Source organism: Haliotis rufescens, unplaced genomic scaffold (assembly GCF_023055435.1).
Source record: "Haliotis rufescens isolate VD_foot unplaced genomic scaffold, xgHalRufe1.0.p SCAF_38, whole genome shotgun sequence".
In the NCBI taxonomy this organism is placed as follows: domain Eukaryota; kingdom Metazoa; phylum Mollusca; class Gastropoda; order Lepetellida; family Haliotidae; genus Haliotis; species Haliotis rufescens.
The window spans coordinates 2,658-23,797 of NW_025964090.1; the positions used below are offsets into that span (position 1 = coordinate 2,658).

General features: G+C 38.5%; 1 protein-coding gene across 5 annotated transcripts; it reads right to left on the reverse strand.

The window, feature by feature from the left end:
• Positions 1–647: 647 nt before the first annotated feature.
• On the reverse strand, positions 648–10,957 carry LOC124142089. 5 transcript variants are annotated; one of them, XM_046510359.2, is made up of 3 exons: positions 10,423–10,957; positions 2,455–2,507; positions 648–2,248 (listed from the first exon to the last, which is right to left on the reverse strand). In XM_046510359.2, the coding sequence occupies exons 1-3, from the start codon at positions 10,445–10,447 to the stop codon at positions 1,991–1,993; spliced, it is 336 nt and encodes a 111-aa protein (XP_046366315.2). In that variant the 5' UTR covers positions 10,448–10,957; the 3' UTR covers positions 648–1,990. The 5 variants fall into 5 exon arrangements, 2 of the variants coding, with proteins under 2 accessions (XP_046366315.2, XP_046366314.2); XM_046510358.2 differs by lacking the exon at positions 10,423–10,957 and adding an exon at positions 2,929–3,065; XR_007218026.1 differs by lacking the exons at positions 2,455–2,507; positions 10,423–10,957 and adding an exon at positions 2,929–3,065 and having other exon boundaries at positions 648–863.
• Positions 10,958–21,140: the final 10,183 nt, after the last annotated feature.

Below are 21,140 nucleotides of genomic sequence, written 5' to 3' on the forward strand. Positions count from 1 at the left end.
GGTCAGGTGGGTACTGAGTAGGATCCGGGTACCCACAGGACTACCCGGACCCATGGTTAGTCACGTGATATATTGTTTAATGAAAAAATTATCTATGGTTACCCTACAAGTCACTAATGTTCGCATTTCTTTCTGAATATGAACCCATTCCTTCTGATTTTTCATATGGTTGAATAAAGTTAAAACTTTAGTGTATGAATGACCAGATTGTTCAATACATGTATCTTAATACGTTTTGCCAGGGCTATGCTAAAAATGTTCCCATTCGGACATTTTGTGACATCTCCTGAGACTTACAGTGGGTACCCGGGTAGGGTTGGGTTATAGGGGGTGGGTACCCGGGTAGTAAATTTGGACTCGTCCCAGCCCTATTGTCAAGCACTTTAGTCATTTCAAAATCATCCCTGTCCTCAGAGGCAGAATTCATTCTTGATGTTATTTCATAAAAAAAAACTTCAATGATTGTGCATACAATATCAAAAGATGCGCTAATCTATACCTCATGATGTATAAACCTATTTGGTTGTTAGATCTAGACTGACTGCCAGACAAGAACCAAAGTTCTATAGCATCGTTTTAGGATGTTATTCACGCTTTTGATAATTTAGGAGGCACTAACATTGATAAAATATAACAGCAAACAACAGTTTGAACAACAAAAACATTTATTTATACAACTGAAACCATATGGAAATAATTAACAAGACAAAAAGTGAATGAATCCAACAAAATATCCTGGAACTTGTTCCAAAGAAAGCTTTAAACGTTGTTGCTGGAGGTGAAGACTCTTTTGACCACTCGGATGACACGGGACATCATGGCTCTCAGGAAGGACGGCTGGGAGGATTTGTGTTTCTTCCTCACTGCCAAAATCTCAAATAAGTCAGTCTCAAGTTAATGTCAACCATATTATTGTCATGACCATCACAAAGATTGTATACATTTATTTATGAGTTATGAAAGCTAGGAAATAATTAGCAAGGAAGAAATATTTCCTAAATATTTCCGAATTGTATTTGGATGGTACAGTACACAAATTATTATCATTATTATCCTGTAAACTGTAATTAGTTCTGCAGATATATAGTATACCAGTATATTATTGACCTGTTTCACCAAATTCAATTCAATGTTAGGAAGCCTGTTTTGGTAAGAAATTGTTTGAGAACTTCATAGCATGCTGTTACCGAGAAACTGTAATAACATGGCCTGTGATGTTCCACAAAATCAGCATCAAGAGCACATTAAATACAATTTTGTTTCAAGACCAGGGAGACAGGTGCTGAAAATCATGTCCAGGTCTTATGGCCCATAGTCTACCGAGTTAGGACTTCTCTTCGAACACTTTCCTGATACATCCCTATTCAGGTTCTTACTATCCCTCTTTTAAACACAATGTTCGAAGTTTTTTTGGGGAAATAATTGTCCTCAACTAAATTGCTGAGCTCGCATTATATATATTTTAATTCCATATATATACTAGTATATATAAACACTCGGCTAATAAATCTTTGAGGGGTTATTATTGAGTGTTCTATGAAATTTGAACATATTTAAACTGGCAAATCTGAAAACAGATTGGCTGAAGGGTGGCACAGTAGTTAGTGTTCGCTCGTCACACCCTGACCAAAAGGTTCGATTTCTAACATGAGTAATTTGTGAAACCTATTATTGGACTACGATATTTAACTATTGCATATGATATTCGCCAAGTTGTCACAGACCTAAGGAGATCTACAAATGTAGAATCAGAATGCAGAATTGTGTAATGTGACTCGTAGCTTCAGGTTATGTTTGAGTTTGTTCCATACGTAAGGAGGCTCCTACACTAACAATAGAATAAAGCAACCAACAACAATTTGAACAACAACAAAATTTACTAATCATGCCAATGAAAGAACAACCAAATGGGAATGATAACTAATTTGCCAAAGTGTCCATACAACAAAAAAGGAAAGGTGACTTCTCAGATTGTTACAAAAATGTCACTTTATGCGTCGTTTTTGTTGGAGGTGAAGACTCTCTTGACCAGACTGATGAAACGGGACAGCAAGGCTCTCAGGAAGGACTGGGTTGGGAGGGGTTGTGTGTCTTCCTCACGGCCGAGATCTATCTCCACAAAGTCGGTGTCAACCATAATGACGTGGCCGGTGATGTTGACAGAAACAGAGACAGGGGCTGGGTCGGGGACAGAGGTGTAGGAGGTGGGGAGGGTGGACAGGGGTTCAGGGTGGTACACACAAGGACGCTGGTGGGGAGGGAAGTGGAAAGAGAGAAATGATGAGACAAACGTGATACTGATATTAGTGATAGGTAGGGTGTGGTGTATCTTTAGTTAGGAAAGTGGTAATACAGTAGGTTATGGAACATCAACACTTTGACACACTGAGATTTAGACAAGGATCTGTTGTAAAAGTTAGTCATATTCTGTTTCTACAACCCTAGCACACCTACTCGACGTGGGACAGGAGTGGCAGCAGGGGTGAAAGCCTGGTGAAACATCCTCTCTGTGTGGGGGAGAAGTGAAAATAAATAAAACATGCACACTCTTATTTACACTGTAAAGTCATTGTAATTAAAAACGTAAGCTTGTAAGTATATACCATATAGGTCTATATATATCTATACACGTTTGTCTCTGTTGTATTTATTTATTTCGTTCTATTTGTTAGTGTGCTTTTCACCTGGGGCAGGACAAAATCACTATTTATGTAAGCATTGGCCATTGAAGAAATTGAAGTACATAGAAGAAATATAAAATGCGAGGAAACGGGTTTAGTATATCTTGAGAAACGTTGAAGAACGTTGAGATTTCTATAGGCCTTGTTATAGACCTTAGTGATGAGACCTTGGCTTCAACCTGAAGGTAACCGATTATATAACCACACGGTGAAACGTAATCATCATGAAACTGTGACACATTGGTACCTTGAACGTAACTACTTGACTGCATGTTTAAAAACTCAAGCGATGCTCAAAATCCAAGGCAGGTTATAGATTGAAAACAAAGAGACAGCAAATGCGGCAACATAAAATGGCGTCGTTTTGCTGATATCGGTAGCTTGGCAACGATCGGCACCAACGGAAGGGAGATAACTCTCAGTTTCAAAGTATAAGTTAATACCGCTAATTTGATGTGGCGTTACGTTTATTTGATATTCTATGACTAATTAATTCATAGTCGAATTAATATATGAGTGTCCACTTTAAGATTTGTGAACAGGAAAAGGATACAATTATTGAATCTTTTTTTCGTGTATTCTTTTTGGAAATGTTGGGGTGCTAGATGAATGCAAACGGTTATAGGGCGGGATGTTTTCCCTTCATAGGATTGTCCAGTTACAGTCAATTTTATAAACTACACCTTTAGGTTCTTGGTGTTTGGCTTGATTCTGCCGTTACCCTTCTTAGAGAATTGAGGCTGGTGGATCTGGCGAAGTCGGGGTCAATATTGGATTGCTGTTTGAGGAGGCGGCTGGTGATGAGGGGCAATCCTATGTAGGTGAAACATCCCGCCCCATCAACACCAGAATCAAAGAGCACAAAACTTCAACCATCAAATCCGACAGTAAGTCAACCATTCGGACCACATCAGCAACTGCCCTAATCACAACATGAACCGCCCAAATCCTCTCCAACAACTCCAGGACTTCACAAAAAGCAAACTAAGAGAAGCAGTCCACATTCGCCGCCACAACCATCAATCAACAGAGATCAAGGCCATTTCATCCTATCCGCCTACTGTGAACTCATCTAGCAATAGCGACCCCTCCTATGTATACTTATCCTGTCTCATTGGCTTCCTTATCATGTGTATTATTTAACTTACTCATGTTTATCTCTTTCATGTTACAATTGTTTGTTACTGTTAATCCTCCACCTTCTATATATATTTTGTACCATGTTCATTATTCAGCCTTGCTTGACAACTGTATAAGGATCTATACCGAAACGTCGATGTTACAGTAAAATAAAGAAGTTGTTATCCATAAATTGTGTGTACATTGTCATCCGTCAACTTCTAAGTGAGTGAGTGTGAGTTGGGTTTAACGCAGCTTATATCAGTATTCAAGTTATATCGCTGCATGTCAGCTTAACGTGGGAGGAAGGCCCTAAGTAATGGAGGTCTCAGGCGTTTACCACTTCGGTGAAACCCACGAGCACGGGTATGATGCTAACAAAGCTAGAAACAAAATCGGGGCGAACCGGGATTCGAACCCACAATCATAGGCGTGCCAAAGGGATGCAACTCTGCACAGCAAATCGCGGCGCCCTAGGCGACTTGGCCCACCCAACTTTTAAGTTATGCTTATCGAACAATTCCCTCAAAACCTTGTGAATTTATAATAACGCAACTATGAATCCAAGAACGCTGAAACAGGAAAAATAATGTAATATTATATGGAGTGCCTGAATTACAACATGAATCATATATGGTGTGTAAGGAGAAAGTTCTGGAAGTACTGAAGATAGAGAAGAAATTCCCCCGCTCAATTCCAGAGATGTAGAAACGTGCACATCGTATGCCGACGAAGAAGCCTAATAAATCTTATCGTGAAGATGCTGCACTGGGACGATAAAATGCAAGCTGTGTCAATGTGGATCGTCCTTAAAGGTAAAGGATATGACATCTCTAATGACTTGACTTTGAATCAGAGACAGGAATTACTCAAATGCAGAACAGACAAACCAGACACACGGTTCTACTACAGAGAAGGGAAATTAGTGAGGGAAGCCGAAGAGAGGAGAGATACTAGAAAAGATGAAGCAGCGCAGGAGTGCGTGAGTGAGTGAGTGAGTGAGTTGTGTTAACGCCGCTTTTACCATTAATCCAGTTATATCACGGCGTGTCAGCTTAATGTGGGAGGAAAGCCCGAATTGACGCAGGTCTAAGACGTTTACCACTTCGGTGAAACCCACGAGCACGGGGTATGGTGCTGACAAACCTAGAACATAATTGGGGTGAACCGGGATTCGAACCGACGATAATAGGTTTCTGGCGTGTCCAAGGGACGCAACTCTGCACAGCGAATCGCGGCGCCTTAGCCGACTGGGCCACCCGTGCCCCCAAGCTGCACAGGAAAGCATATCTGGAGGCACAGAGGGTGAGAGAGAGGAAAGACAACAGGATGAGAGACGCGCTCGAGGTCACAGAGGTCAGCAGTAGGGAGGCAGAGATAGGGGTGTGGCCAGGGCCTATACGCTGATTTTACTGCTCATCAAGAGAACCCATCAAGTGAGAGAAGCGACAGTAATAATAGCTTCACTAACTTTCTCTTCTGGAATGTCTCAGGCATAATATATGAGTTAACAGATAAGGACTTTGTCAAATATGTGAACAAATTTGATGTAATTGTTGTAACCGAAACTTTGTTGGATAATGTAGAGGATGTGAAGATCACTTTCACAGACTTTACCCTTTACATTTAAGATGCTGATAGACTTTCTAAGATGACATTGTTGAGCTGAAAACTACTAATCAGTAGTTTTTGTTGAACTTCTGTTCAAGATCCAGCCATCTTTCATCACCTTCAATGAAACAGTGATAGGTTGTTGCTTGTGAGACACAATTGGTCATGTGATCCTGTAAGAGTCTGTTTTGTCTATGAATTAAACATGTTTAATATTTACCGAATGAAATTTTTACTTTATTAGTCCTCAAAATTGGTGGCTACTTTCTTTGGCCTTTCAGTGCATTTTAGTAGGAGTTGATATAGCCTACTTGTCTGACATACCCAGCGTTAGAAATTGGCACTAATCCTGTGGTCCTTGCCAAACTGCCCAATAGTTAAGGTATCCAAAGGATTAGTAGAAATTTTCCATTTTTAAGGGGTTTGCTATATGTTATCATTATAAGTTATATCACTTAAACTGTTACTTTCTACCGCTGTATACCCATATTAGAAATAATGGAACCAAGTTGTTCAGGCTAACGAGCGAGTGATTCAGCCAATTGGCTGCCCCACATACCACTAATGAGTGAAATCATCTAATGGTGACATCTTTTTAAGAGAAATCTCATCTACAGCCATTAGATAGAAAACAATTTTTTCAGAAGAGTTGGATTTTCATTTAGACGACAGTAAGTTGTGATAGTGCTTTCGTGCATGTGCACTACAAATGCTTGTGTTGATAGTACATGTTTGTATATGCATGGATTCAATGTAATCTGGACCCATGAAGATCCGGGGTAGAATAGGTCTTCAGCAACCCATGCTTGCCGTAAAAGAAGAATATGCTTGTCGTACGAGGCGACTAACGAGATCAGGATCTCTTTGCATGCCGATGCATAGTAAAATATGTAATGGTATCAAATGGATATATCAAGATTTGAGATTGGAAAGAACAAAACTAACACTGCAGGAAATGTTACACTGGAGGTTCATAAACATTATAAAGGAGTATGTCAGGTAACATCTAATATGAAGATCCAGGTTAGAACTAGTCTTCAGCAACTGATGCTTGCAGTAAGAGGCTACTTTGCTTTCAAGAGGAGATCCGGGGTAGAATAGATCCTCAGCAACCCATGCTTGCCGTAAAAGGCGACTATGCTTGTCGTAAAAGGCGACAAAAGGGATCGGGTGGTCAGGCTCGCTGACCTTGTTGATGCATGTCATCGTATCCCAATTTCGTGGATCGATGCTCATCATGTCAATCACTGGATTGTCTGGTCCAGACTGGATTGTTTACAGACGGCTGTCATATAGCTGGAATATTGCTGAGTGCGGCATAAACAACAAACAAACAAGCGTTCAAGAGGCAACTAACGAGGATCGGGTGGTCAGGATTGCTGACTTGGTTGATGCATGTCTTTGTATGCCAATTGCGTTGATCGATGCTCATGATGTCAATCACTGGATTGTCTTGTCCAGACTCCATTATTTACATACGTCATACACCTTACGTCATATAGCTGGAATATTGGTGAGTGCAGCGTTAAAGAACAAACAAAACAAAAAATCAACAAAAACTAAGTATGGCCAAAGAATAGGAAAATTGTCACTTTTGAGAGCTATGACAGAAGCTTCAAGTTTTTCAAAGCAGAAACTATAGAGGATGAACAGTGTTGCAAATGTCTCATATTATTTACTCTCGTAAACTGAAAATATACATTGATATCTGTGACCACACGGAAGTAAGCTGTATCACGCCGGCTTGTATATGATATCAAGTCATGATCACACAAACCAGTGACTGAAAGCATGAGCAAGAATCTTGTTTTTTGGCTCTTATGGCCAGCAATGGATACCAAGGACCTATTATACTCTGTGGAAATCCTAGTTTCCTACAGGGTTCATTTGGAATGGCGAAAAACCTTCTTTAATGTAGACATTCCATCAGAAGTGTCACTATGGTCTGGTCGCATTCTATTAATAAAGAATTGTGATTCAATAGTTACAGTCAGGCTAGGTTTGTCAAGTAGGGCTGGGATGGGTAACTTGGGTACCCGGGTCAGCTGGGTACTGAGTAGGATCCGGGTACCCACAGGACTACCCGGACCCGTGGTTAGTCACGTGATATATTGTTTAATGAAAAAATTATCTATGGTTACACTACAAGTCACTAATGTTCACATTTCTTTCTGAATATGAACCCATTCCTTCTGATTTTTCATATGGTGGAATAAAGTTAAAACTTTAGTGTATGAATGCAAGGTTGTTCAATACATGTATCTTAATACGTTTTGCCAATCGGACATTTTGTGACATCTCCTGAGACTTACAGTGGGTACCCGGGTAGGGTCGGGTTATAGGGGGTGGGTACCCGGGTAGTAAATTTGGACTCGTCCCAGCCCTATTGTCAAGCACTTTAGTCATTTCAAAATCATCCCTGTCCTCAGAGGCAGAATTCATTCTTGATGTTATTTCATAAAAAAAAACTTCAATGATTGTGCATACAATATCAAAAGATGCGCTAATCTATACCTCATGATGTATAAACCTATTTGGTTATTAGATCTAACCTAGACTTACTACTAGACAAGAACCAGAATTCTGTAGCATCTTTTTAGGATGTTATTCATGCTTTTGATAATTTAGGCGGCACTAACATTGATAAAATATAACAGCAAAAAACAGTTTGAACAACAAAAACATTTATTTATACAACTGAAACCATATGGAAATAATTAACAAGATGAAAAGTTCATGAACCCAACAAAATATCCTGGAACTTGTTCCAAGGAAAGCTTTCATTAAACGTTTTTGCTGGAGGTGAAGGCGCTTTTGACCACTCGGATGACACGGGACGGGACATCGTGCTTCTCAGGAAGGACGGCTGGGAGGGTTTCTGTTTCTTCTTCACTGCCAAAATCTCAAATAAGTCAGTCTCAAGTTAGTGTCAACCATAATATTGTCATGACCATCACAAAGATTGAATCAATTTATTCATAGGTAAGTTATGAAAGCTAGGAAATAATTAGCAAGGAAGAAATATTTCCTAAATATTTCCGAATTGAATTTTGATGGTACAGTACACAAATTATTATCATAATTATCCTGTAAACTGTAATTAGTTCTGCAGGTATAAAGTATACCAGTATATTATTGACCTGTTTCACCAAATTCAATTCAATGTTAGGAAGCCTAGGCCTGTTTTGGTAAGAAATCGTTTGAGAACTTCATAGCATACTGTTATCGAGCAACCATAATAACATGGCCTGTGATTTTCCACAAAATCAGCATCAAGAGCACATTAAATACATTTTTGTTTCAAGACCAGGGAGACAGGTGCTGAAAATCATGTCCAGGTCTTATGGCCCATAGTCTACTGAGTTAGGACTTCTCTTCAAAAACTTTCCTGATACATCCCTATTCATGTTCTTACCATCCCTATTTTAAACACGTGTTTGAATTTGGGGTGGGGGAAATAATTGTCCTCAGGTTTGAACAAACAAATTGCTGAGCTCACATTATATATTTTTTTATTCCATATATAATTACACACACTCGGCTAGTAATCTTTTGAGGGGTTTTCATTTAGTGTTCTATAATATTTGAACATTTAAAACTGGCAAATCTGAAAACAGATTGACTGAAGGATGGCACAGCAGTTAGTGTTCGCTCGTCACACCCTGATCAAGGTTCGATTTCTGGTTCGAGTAACTTGTTAAACCTATTGTTGTAACTATTGCATACGATATTCGCCAAGTTGTCACAGACCTAAGGAGATCTACAAATGTAGAATCAGAATGCAGAATTGTGTAATGTGACTCGTAGCTTCAGGTTATGTTTGAGTTTGTTCCATACATAAGGAGGCTCCTTCACTAATAATAGAATAAAGCAACCAACAACAATTTGAACAACAACAAAATTTACTAATCATGCTAATGAAAGAACAACCAAATGGGAATGATAACTAATTTGCTAAAGTGTCCATAAAAAAAGAGGAAAGGGGACTTCTCAGATTGTTACAAATTATCACTTTAAGCGTCGTTTTTGTTGAAGGTGAAGACTCTCTTGACCAGACGGATGAAGCGGGACAGCAAGGCTCTCAGGAAGGACTGGGGTGGGAGGGATTGTGTGTCTTCCTCACGGCCGAGATCGATCTCCACAAAGTCGGTGTCAACCATAATGACGTGGCCGGTGATGTTGACAGAAACAGAGACAGGGGCTGGGTCGGGGACAGAGGTGTAGGAGGTGGGGAGGGTGGACAGGGGTTCAGGGTGGTACACACACGGACGCTGGTGGGGAGGGAAGTGGAAAGAGAGAAATGATGAGACAAACGTGATACTGATACTAGTGATAGGTAGGGTGTGGTGTATCTTTAGTTAGGAAAGTGGCATACAGTAGGTTATGGAACATCAACACTTTGACACACTGAGATTTAGACAAGGATCTGTTGTAAAAGTTGGTTATGTTCTACAACCCTAGCACACATACTCGACGTGGGACAGGAGTGGCAGCAGGGGTGAAAGCCTGGTGAAACATCATCTCTGTGTGGGGAGAAGTGAAAATAAATATAACATGCACACTCTTATTTACACTGTAAAGTAATTGTGATTAAAAACGAAAGCTTGTAAGTATATACCGTATAGGCCTATCTTATACACGTTCGTAACAGTTGTATTGTCTGCGCTTCACTATTTATGTAAAGTCATAGGTTAATTGTGATAAAAAAAAAGAAGGTAAGCTTGTAAGTATACGTTACGTTCGTATCAGTTGTATGTATTTATTTCTTTCTTCAGAATTATCTGTGCACCTCACTTTGGTCAGGATTGGCCATTGTAGGATTTTAAGTACCAAGAATATATAAAAAAGACAAGAAACGCGTTTAAAATATCTTTAAAACACGTTGATCAATGATGTAGAGACCTTACAGATAGGCATCAACCTGGCGGTCACCGAAATACATCGATGCTGTATTACAGTATATAACAGTAAGGTGAAACAAAATCATCATAAAACTGTGATGCATTGGTACCTTGAACATAACCACTTGACTGCATCTTGAAAAACTCAAGCGATGCTCAATATCCAAGGTAGATTATAGATTGACAAAGGAGAGACACAGCAGATGAAGCAAGACAAAATGGCGTCGCTTTACTGAGATCGGTAGCTAGGCAACAGGCGGCACTAACGGAAGGGAGATAACTCTCAGTTTCGAAATATTAGTTAATACCGCTAATTTGAAGTGACGCAATGCGTGTATTTCATATTCTATACATAGTTAATTCTTAATCTAATTTATATCTGCATGTCCACATTATATGTTGTATATAAGTGTGAAAAGCAGGCTTTATTTGAGGGTCTGAAAATGTATTTTTGTGTGATTGATGTTAAAGCGTCTTCTTCAGTGTCATGTTTACTCACTCGATGTACTCCGAGTTTCCTTACTTTATTCATGTTAATAATTGAGGAAAAGATGAGTATCAACCACTGTTCATATGGATACAGCTGTCAACACCGTATGTATTGCCATTCGGATCACCAGAATCAAGCCTCCAGGACCAAGTGGTTTGTTTGTTTGTTTGTTTGTTTGTTTGAACCCCCTGGATGCCACAGGGACATATATGTCCCTCCTCTACAACCCTCACTGAACATGACCTCTGAAAATTAGGTACATCGTAAATGTCGCCATTTTTTACACATTACTAAATCCCCACTCACGGCGTTATTTACAGCATGTTTTGAAATCTAAATTTCGGATATTTACTCGGAGAAATGAATTTCAACAAGAGCATATTAGTGATCACGGGTATCTGTCTTTTATGAAATCACCAATGATCATTCCAAAACGTCTCCGATAACCCTAGAATCGTTTAGAATGTTTTGGAAAAAACGAAAACACGAACGCCGAAGTGAACTTTCCGCCATATTGGATAGTGTTTACAAAATCACGTTTCAGGTACACCGGTTATGAGACGCCTGTAACATCACGTATACTTCAAACTTAGCTGCGATACATACATCCTTGAATTCCTCATACATTTTAGAATCAAATGACCAGTGGTCTTTGTCCTCAATACAGAGTGGCTAGATGAAATCAAGCAAAATAAGTTATGTGTGAAAACGAACGCTGTGCTCGAAAAACTGCATATGGTTGAAATGTAAACAAAGCAAAATTCAGATTTTACACCAAGTAGCATATTCTCCTATTTTGAGCTATCCATTCGTCTATTCGTTCAAGATATTGGCTCAACATTTTCAGAATATGCATGGGAAGAGAATCGTAGGAAGAATTAGCGAATTAAAAATAGATACATTGCAATGATTTGATATTTTCAACAGAAATTGTCAAAGTTACCGTTCTGGTTGACGCCATGACTGACGCAAAATCACGCACATGACAACGGTATTTATCGGAATTTCTGACTATTTCCGTTTGTTTCAATGAAAATTATGAAAACAAATAACAGTACATAGATTGTTAGAATGTTTCTGATTACTTACATGTCACATTTATGTTTATACGATCCCTGAATCAACGAAAGTCCCCTCGAACAATCCCGCGTACTGTTGAAAGTGTACACGCCATTTTGTAAAAGTGGGTCACAGGTAGTGATGTCATACGTCAACATTGTTGTACATATTTGGTAATTTCTTTGAGGTGAAGGTCCTTGAATGAGAGTGCACACGATCATTGTATCATGCTGTTTACAGTTTCAGTATGGTGTATATTTTGCATGTCTTTTATACATTTTTTCACACAATGAATTTCGCTTTGGATATTTGTCAATGTTCAAAATGAAATCATACGTACATATAGTCCACAACATGTATGAACGAACCTTTGATAATCTCCTGTTTGTTTGAGCATTGTTTACATAACAAGTGTTACAAGATGAAGTGTAAACGTAACTGCAGCATGTACGTATTTCTTGGGATGTGTAATAAGTCAATATTATAAGTTCATATAACCAATGTCCATGAATATAACCGTTTCATTTTATTTTATAACTAAAACTGAATATATTACTTTAACAAAATGGATAATATTTTTCGGTAAAATATATGCACACATTTCTGAAATGTCTTGGTCTTGGATATGTCTTTTATGTCGTTGGATACAGAGAACAGTGATATCTAACGATTCGCCAGGTGCGCGTTAGTCACAAACAATTTACGAATTATTCCTCTCGTTTTGCATTATATATAATCAATGGTTACATTATTTTTTCAATATTGTGATCACAGGGTAGTAAACAGTTTACTTTATTTCTCCAGGAATTGTAAAATGTATAAAAATAAAACCCATGCCAGGTACCCCGTTGGTTCAAACGTATACGATTATCTATACCAAAACCAATACCAAAAGAGCTTTCTTTGCATCTTTTATTGTGTAAGAAAAAATAACATAATCATGAACAAATATATGTCCAATATTGAATATAATTTTGGTTGTTTTGAAATATTCTTTTGGGAATTTCATTACGTAAATTGATGCCAAACAGGTGCGTGTCTTGTCCAATTAAGATACACGATAAACTTTCTAATTGTTTACACATTCAAGACATTATTTACTTGGTGAGAGCAGTCATTTTATGTTGTGTCGAAAAAGCGTCAAATTCCGTTCCACACATAGAGATTTTCCACACCATAAACGAAAGTTAGGGGAGATATATATAAATCAAAATACCAGTGTCGTCTTTTTCCGACGTTATCAAAGACATAAAACCAGCCATTACTTCAAAAGGAATGGTGTTATTTTTAGGGTATTTCATTACATTTGATGATAAGGCTTGTGCTCCATTAATAATGATGCAACATTAGTCAGAATTACACTTACACAATCAGGAGAATGTTGGAATCTAAGGACTAAGTTATAGGTTAGATAAGGCCATCCATTTCTCTATCACCTCCTTTTTATGAAGTACTATTTCATAATTTCTTATGGGTATATTTTATAACTAAACGTGTACAGTTTCAATATCGATATTTGTGTTGGAATAGTTTGGTTCCTCCTGTCTTGTCTAGCGTAGAAGAAATTCCCAAAGATAATGTAAAGGAACCAGAATGATTCTGTTCAATGCTACAGCAAATGGATGAAAACAAAATGCCAATAATTACAACCGATAAATCTAGTGATATAACTGGAATACTGTTAAAAGCGGCGTTAACACCCCCCCCCCCCCCCCCCCCCCCCCCCCCACACACACACACAAAGTGGAAGGTGGATATAGGAATGGGTGTAATACGTGTAACATTGTTTCCGGTGCATAACTCGGAAACCGTTTGACATTTTATTGTGAAACCTTGCATTTATATCAAACACATGCTGAACTTGCGCCATTTGCTGTTTCCATGGCAACAAGTTTGACTTAATCCAAATACGGGTTGCCTTCATTACCAGAGCGTAACTTAAAAACCAGACGGGTTGTAACTTTCATTTCTGGATCAGAGAATATATTTTCTTTGAAACTTAATGCCAATATTAACACAGTACTGAAATTGTCATGCGCTTTTTTTATTTTCGTGTTGATCAAATGCTTTTTATAGCAACAAGGTTATGAAAGTTGAAAGTAAAGTTTTTACATGAAAGCTTTTAATGGGTATCTCGATGCATTCTTTGTGGGTTTTGTTTGGTGAAATTCATGCGGCCTCCGGTTGACAAGGGTTTGTGAATGAACCGGTTTGTGGTTTACCTTAAACTGAGCCTGTTCTGATAGCTTTGTGATTACACAATTCCAGTTATGAAAGTGCACTGTTAAATCCATAACACAGGTTATGAAATCATTTATTATTATAGCAACGGAATTTGTCCGTCCTTCCATCTACTTCTCAGTGGGGAAAAACTTTCTAAAAAAAATATTGAAGTTTCGAGAAATGAAATTTTACACACTGGTGTTACTGGTCAAAATCTCAACTATGTTCGAACAATTGTGTATTAAATTCAGTTTTACAGAGTTAAGGCCCTTGCTCCATGCTTTTCAATTTAGTGCAAACTGTGTGAAATGGGGACAAGTTTTCTTAGAACTACTGAAGTAACATGAATGAAAGTCGGCATGCTTATCTAAGAGATACTTGTCAAGACATGAGTACGAAACTGGTGCCCTACATTGTTTGTATCAAGTAACGTCCCTTGCTAAATGTATTTTAAAGAGTTGAGGCCCTTGCTCCATGTTTTTCAACACTCCACTACATATTATTCACTACTATATGAACAAGCAAAATTCTACCAACTAACTCACGCATTCATCAACGGGTCAACTATACCAGTGAATGCACAGTTGGAGTGACCAGTCGAGGCCTTCGATCGAACAATGCGATCTTAGCGCCACGACTATCCTATCTCCAATACGTTAGATTTTAGATAGCCGTTACGCGTCGACTGATTTCTTCACACGTTGGCGTCCACGAATATAAAAACAACATTGGCTTAAGTGAAAACAATGCTGGACTACTCGAAGTTTGTGTGTGAAATTTAAATGCTGTCGTCCAAAATAACATCAAAAGAGAGGTCAGTAATAATTTGTATCGCCCAAAACAAACTTCCGAGATGTAGCCGTCTCCAATTTAATTTACTTTCGTATTCATGGACGCTACGCGAGTACACCTATAACAGAACAAATTACAGATTATGCACATTTTTGAGCCGCCGTAATGCAGATCCTAGACGCTTACCACCTTGGTGAAATCCACTAAACAAACCAAGAAACATACATAATCTGGTGATTATATTCGAACCCACGATCATGTTTTCGACACGTCTAATGGACCCAGCTTCGCGCAGCCAAGAGCACTGGTTAGTTCGTCCCCCCTCTTTCATGTACAAACGAATATTCTTCAAAATCGTTTGGAATTGTGATATTCCTAGTGGGTGTGTACAATGTGGAGGTTTCCATCTTCGTTAGGATCAATGATAGCTTAACCAAGATCTGTTCGGAAAGTCTTCCCAAGTGAACAGTGTGACGGTATTACCGTATTTCCTCGATTAAACGCCGGAATTTCATTAAATGACGGGCATTTTTTTATGAACTGAATTCACCCAATTATTATCTTTGCGATTGCCGAGGGTAAAGAGTGTCTGGAAGAAATATACGCCCGGGCGTTTAATCGAGGAAATAGGATAAATTATCTTCTTGTATCAACTGTGAAATCTATTACGCGATGATGATGGAACTGGTAGTTGATTTTTTAGTATTTTGCTCTTTTTGTTGAAACTAATGGTCTGTTGTTACTGAATATTTTGAAGTTAAAACATTTGGTTTATTGCGTGTATTCCGGTCTTTTAATATAATATCATGTTTCAAAAATTACATGTTTGTAATTTATGTTTGTTTTATGGCACCTACACTGATAAAAAAAAAAGCAACAAACAATAGTTTGAACAACAAAAACATTTATTAACACAAGAATATATTTTTTTGGAAAAACTATCATGGAAGGGAAGGTTTAATGAATTTACCAAAAGGTATTAACCAATTTGGTCCATGTGGCTGCTGGTTCTAGAATTTGATGAAATGCCACTTCAAACATGCTTTCGTTGGAGGTGACTCTTTTGACCAGACTTATGAAACTGTATGGGTGAACCCGTCCATATGGCTTTGGAATGATATTCCAATTTCATATCAATATACAGCTCCTAAATGAATAAAATACAACATTCTGAACATTAACAACATTTAATAACTTAATTACTATATGGATATAATTAGAGATGAAATTGTAATGAATCCACAAAATGTCCAAAAACGCGTTCCAAGGAAAGCTGTCTGCCTCCTTTAAAGTTTTAAACGTCGTTTTTGTTGGAGGTGAAGACACTCTTGACCAGACTGATGAAACGGGACAGCAAGGCTCTCAGGAAGGACTGGGGTGGGAGGGGTTGTGTGTCTTCCTCACGGCCGAGATCGATCTCCACAAAATCGGTGTCAACCATAATGACGTGGCCGGTGATGTTGACAGAAACACAGACAGGGGCTGGGTCGGGGACAGAGGTGTAGGAGGTGGGGAGGGTGGACAGGGGTTCAGGGTGGTACACACAAGGGCGCTGGTGGGGAGGGAAGTGGAAAGAGAGAAATGATGAGACAAACGTGATACTGATACTAGTGATAGGTAGGGTGCGGTGTATCTTTAGTTAGGAACGTGGTCATACAGTAGGTTATGGAACATCAACACTTAGACACGCTGAGATTTAGACAAGGATCTGTTGTAAAAGTTAGTTATAGGACCCTGTTCAACCCTAGCACACCTACTCGACGTGGGACAGGGGTGGCAGCAGGGATGAAAGCCGGGTGAAACATCCTCTCTGAGTGGGGGAGAAGTGAAAATAAATAAAACATGTACACGCTTATATACACTGTAAAGTCATTGTAATTAAAAACGTACTTGTAAGTATATCTTATATACGTTCGTTTCAGTTGTATGAATCTATTAATTTATTCAGAATTATCTGTGCACTTCACTTTGGCCAGGAAACAATTCTTTATTTATGTAAGGATTGGCCATTGTAGGATTTTAAGTACCAAGAATAAATATAAAAAGCCAAGAAACGCGTTTAGAATATCTTTAAAAAACGTTGATCAAGGATGTAGAGACCTTAGAGATGGACATCAACCTGGCGGTCACCGAATAAATCGATGCTGTATTACAGTATATAACAGTAAGGTGAAACAAAATCATCATAAAACTGTGATGCATTGGTACCTTGAACATAACCACTTGACTGCATCTTGAAAAACTCAAGCGATGCTCAATATCCAAGGTAGATTATAGATTGACAAAGGAGAGACACAGCAGATGAAGCAAGACAAAATGGCGTCGCTTTGCTGAGATCGGTAGCTAGGCAACAGGCGGCACTAACGGAAGGGAGATAACTCTCAGTTTCGAAATATTAGTTAATACCGCTAATTTGAAGTGACGCAATGCGTGTATTTCATATTCTATACATAGTTAATTCTTAATCGAATTGATATCTGCATGTCCACATTATATGTTGTAGCAGGATCACGAGGGGTACATGGGGTTTTATGCGTCCCGCGTTAGGTTTTATAACACGAGTCGCAAAGGATTTACTTTAGAGACAACTAAAAAAGAAACTACCTCCGTGTTGCTTCTTTAACGAGAGACTGGCGGGGTAATCTAGTGGTTAAAGTGCTCGCTCGTCACGCCGAGGTTCCGGGTTTGATGCCACACACTGTACAATGTTTGCAGCCCATTTCTGATGATAGTTCTCGAATATTGTCAAAAGCGCAGCAAAACCATACTCGCTCACTTCTTCAACAATACGACTTCACCTTTCACAAACAGCTAATTCCTGTTTAAAGAATTAAATAAACACTGTGTATCCAGTACCACGAAGATCAAAGCATAGAATAGAACATGTATTTTTAGCTCTGCTCAGCAAACAAACCACACTCGCATCTCAGTCAGCAGATAAGAACATCTTGTCTAAAGTATTCAATTAAAAGTATCCCTGGCTGACACGTGCAAATATAAGTGTGAAAAGCAGGCTTTATTTGAGGGTCTGAAAATGTATTTTTGTGTGATTGATGTTAAAGCGTCTTCTTCAGTGTCATGTTTACTCACTCGATGTACTCCGAGTTTCCTTACTTTATTCATGTTAATAATTGAGGAAAAGATGAGTATCAACCACTGTTCATATGGATACAGCTGTCAACACCGTATGTATTGCCATTCGGATCACCAGAATCAAGCCTCCAGGACCAAGTGGTTTGTTTGTTTGTTTGTTTGTTTTAAATTGTGACGTCGGCCGAATTGGGCTACAAATTGACAGGTTTTTCGTGTTTAGCGCACCCAGTGTTACAACGTAAAGGGGCACTGATCTAACGCAATTCCCCGGACTGGTTGTTAACTTTGTTATTGTTTTTTCCCCGTGAGTATAACCCTACACGTGTGTATTTGTCGTCATTCACTTGATGCTCAGTTAATGAATTTATTACAGGTACAATTATTGGTAGCACCACTTAGATTACTTGACAAAGGGTCCCATTTGGCATTTATTGTGTCTGGGGTAATTATTCAATCTAAATCCAGGTTTGAAGTGAGGTGAAATGTTTGTTATGTAATATGCACGTGGCAGCCCAGCAAGAGGTGAATGATCAGTTGATTTACTTTTTTTTGTAAATCAACGGATCGTTCCTAGTCATCAAAGGATTAACAGAAAATCCGTTGATTGATTAGTCACTGTTATCTTGCACAAGGGATATGTCAAAAGTGAGTGTTTACATGTCTAGGTTTACTAAAACAAAGGGAATACACTCATATCATGGCGTAAAGTGCCGATGTAAAAACAACATACTTTGTTCAAAGGGTTAACTGATAATACGTTGATTGATTGCTCATTGTTATCTATCACTCAATGTATTTTTTAGGAACCGTAGACGTTATGACAATAGTTGTCACGTGGGCTTTCTCAGCCGTCCCTTGAGACTTGACACCTATGTGAAACACCAGAAACAATCTATGGGGTCAGTTGAGAAACGAACACGGGTTATAACATCCCGAAACGATATATATCTTTTAAAATATTTGATTGTAGATTCACTAAAATTGATTAAGACGATCAAAAGGGCCTAAAAACATCACAACAGATTATTATGTAGGATTAGAAGCCAAACAACATAGAAATGTACTTTTCAACGTAACATTTTCAGTCTCTTGATGATGACATTAAACATCAACATGTTTGGAATTCGTTATTATAATAATACAGATGGAAATGTTTTTCAGTCACTTTGTAAAATAACTGAATATTTAGGCGTTTAATAAATTTGAAAATGTTACACATTTTGACAGTAAAAAAATATACACACTATAAAAAAGCAATGGTCAGGTGAAATATTTACTTTGTGTTGCAAGTCAAAACAGTGTAAACGAAAATCGCAAAATTACTAAGCAAGTGACTTATCAAAACTTCGTCACCATTACCGATGCTACCCACAAAGATACCTACATTTCCTTATTATCTCGAAAACTGTATTTCATTTTGTTGATCAATGTGACCATACGCCCTTATTACTACCGATAAAAGTGACTAATGCGCTTACGAATGGCGCAGCAGAGGTCGCGAACTAGTCTAGATTTCTGCTATACATCCGGGTACTCACTTGGAAAAACAATAACAAAGGCAACAACCAGTCCCGGGGAATTGCTTTAGATCAGTGCCCCTTTAATTAGCGCAATGTAAGCATCTTCGCGGGGCGAAATGTTGACGAAGTTTTGATTAGCAATTTGCTAGGTATTTCTGCCCATGATGTCCATCACTGGATTGTCTTGTCCAGACTCGATTATTTACAGGCCGCCGACATGTAGCTGGAATATTCCTGAGTGCGGCGTTAAACAACAAACAAGCAAAAGCTTAGGATATCGTGTGTCACACTTGAAACAATGATTTAGTGTTGTCTTGTCTGGCGCAGAAGAAATTCCCAAAGATAATGTAAAGGAACCAGAATAATTCTGTTCAATGCTACAGCAAATGGATGAAAACAAAATGCCAAAACTTACAACCGATAAATCTAGTTATATTTATGAATAACACGAGGCACTTCATTTTTAGGTCTTTATTCGCCAAGAACCACATAAATTAACAATAATCCACAAGTCTGCACCTATACAAAGAGAATTGTTCGATGTCACATTTGATGTCTTTGTAACATTCTCACATTAACAAATATGAAGCGTTTCGGGATATTATGACACATGCATGTTTCTCAACAGATCGCGTAAGTAGTTTGTCTCAGATAAGTGTCCAGTCTGATCGGTTAACTGAGATACCACATGTGACAACGTTTTTAATGATGCCCACGGCTGTAAAAACAACAACATCCATTTAGTTGGATAAGTTAACAATGACCAATCCCTCAACGTATTATCGACCATGAACACTGTTTACAATATGCACAGGCACTTCAGAATGGTGTATCCCGTCTGTTCTAGTAAAACTGTGTATAAACACTCACTTCTGACAAATCCAGTGTGTAAAGTAACAGCGATTAATCCATCAATGTGTTATCGATTAATCCTTTGTTCGCTGATCATACCTCTCAATGGATTATACCTCGCTTGCCACGTGCTTATCACATAACATGTAATACATTCACCGCATCAGACCTGGGTTCATAATTAACCAAATCTTACATTAAAACATTACCCCAGGGACGAGAAATGTCAAATGGGAACCACTGATTGCTATATATCCTAGACGGTAGACACCATCATCTGCATAAACATACATGGACACATCAGAGCCGGGGACACACGTTAGTCCTGGCACGACAGCTGACATCTGCTTATTGTAATAATAATAATAATAATTGATTTGTAAAGCGCCTAATATCCATCGACAGTTGCTCACTGGCGCTGTGACAAAGTTAAAATGTAATGTCTGTGTACATATGCCAACAATCAGGAGATCTATTGAAAAGCTGAAGTGAAGAAGTGGGTTTTGAGGAGAGACTTAAACGTTTCCTTAGAAGCAGAGTTTCTCAGATTCAAAGGCAAAGAGTTCCATAACTGTAGACTGCAAAAGGAGAAGGCACGGTCAGACATAGCAGAAGTAGACAGAGGCTGATACAGTAGAGTTCCACCAGAGGATCGGAGAGCACGCTCTGGAGAGTACAGGGATATAAGATCTTTGAGAATAATAAAGAAGTTGTTCATCCATAGAACTTGTCTTTCTTCATCACACCAACTCCTATGCTTATTGAGTTACTGTGCATAGTTTTTGTCATGTAATTTGTC

What these genes read in the sequence shown, in the direction of transcription:
- LOC124142089 (XM_046510359.2), bottom strand. Translation starts at nt 10,447, where the DNA reads ATGCAGTCAAGTGGTTATGTTCAAG. An exon ending in GTCAAGTGGTTATGTTCAAG is followed by an intron (nt 2,508 to 10,422) that starts GTACCAATGCAT and finishes TCCCCCACACAG; the next exon opens with AGAGGATGTTTCACCAGGCT. An exon ending in CCACTCCTGTCCCACGTCGA is followed by an intron (nt 2,249 to 2,454) that starts GTAGGTGTGCTA and finishes CCTCCCCACCAG; the next exon opens with CGTCCTTGTGTGTACCACCC.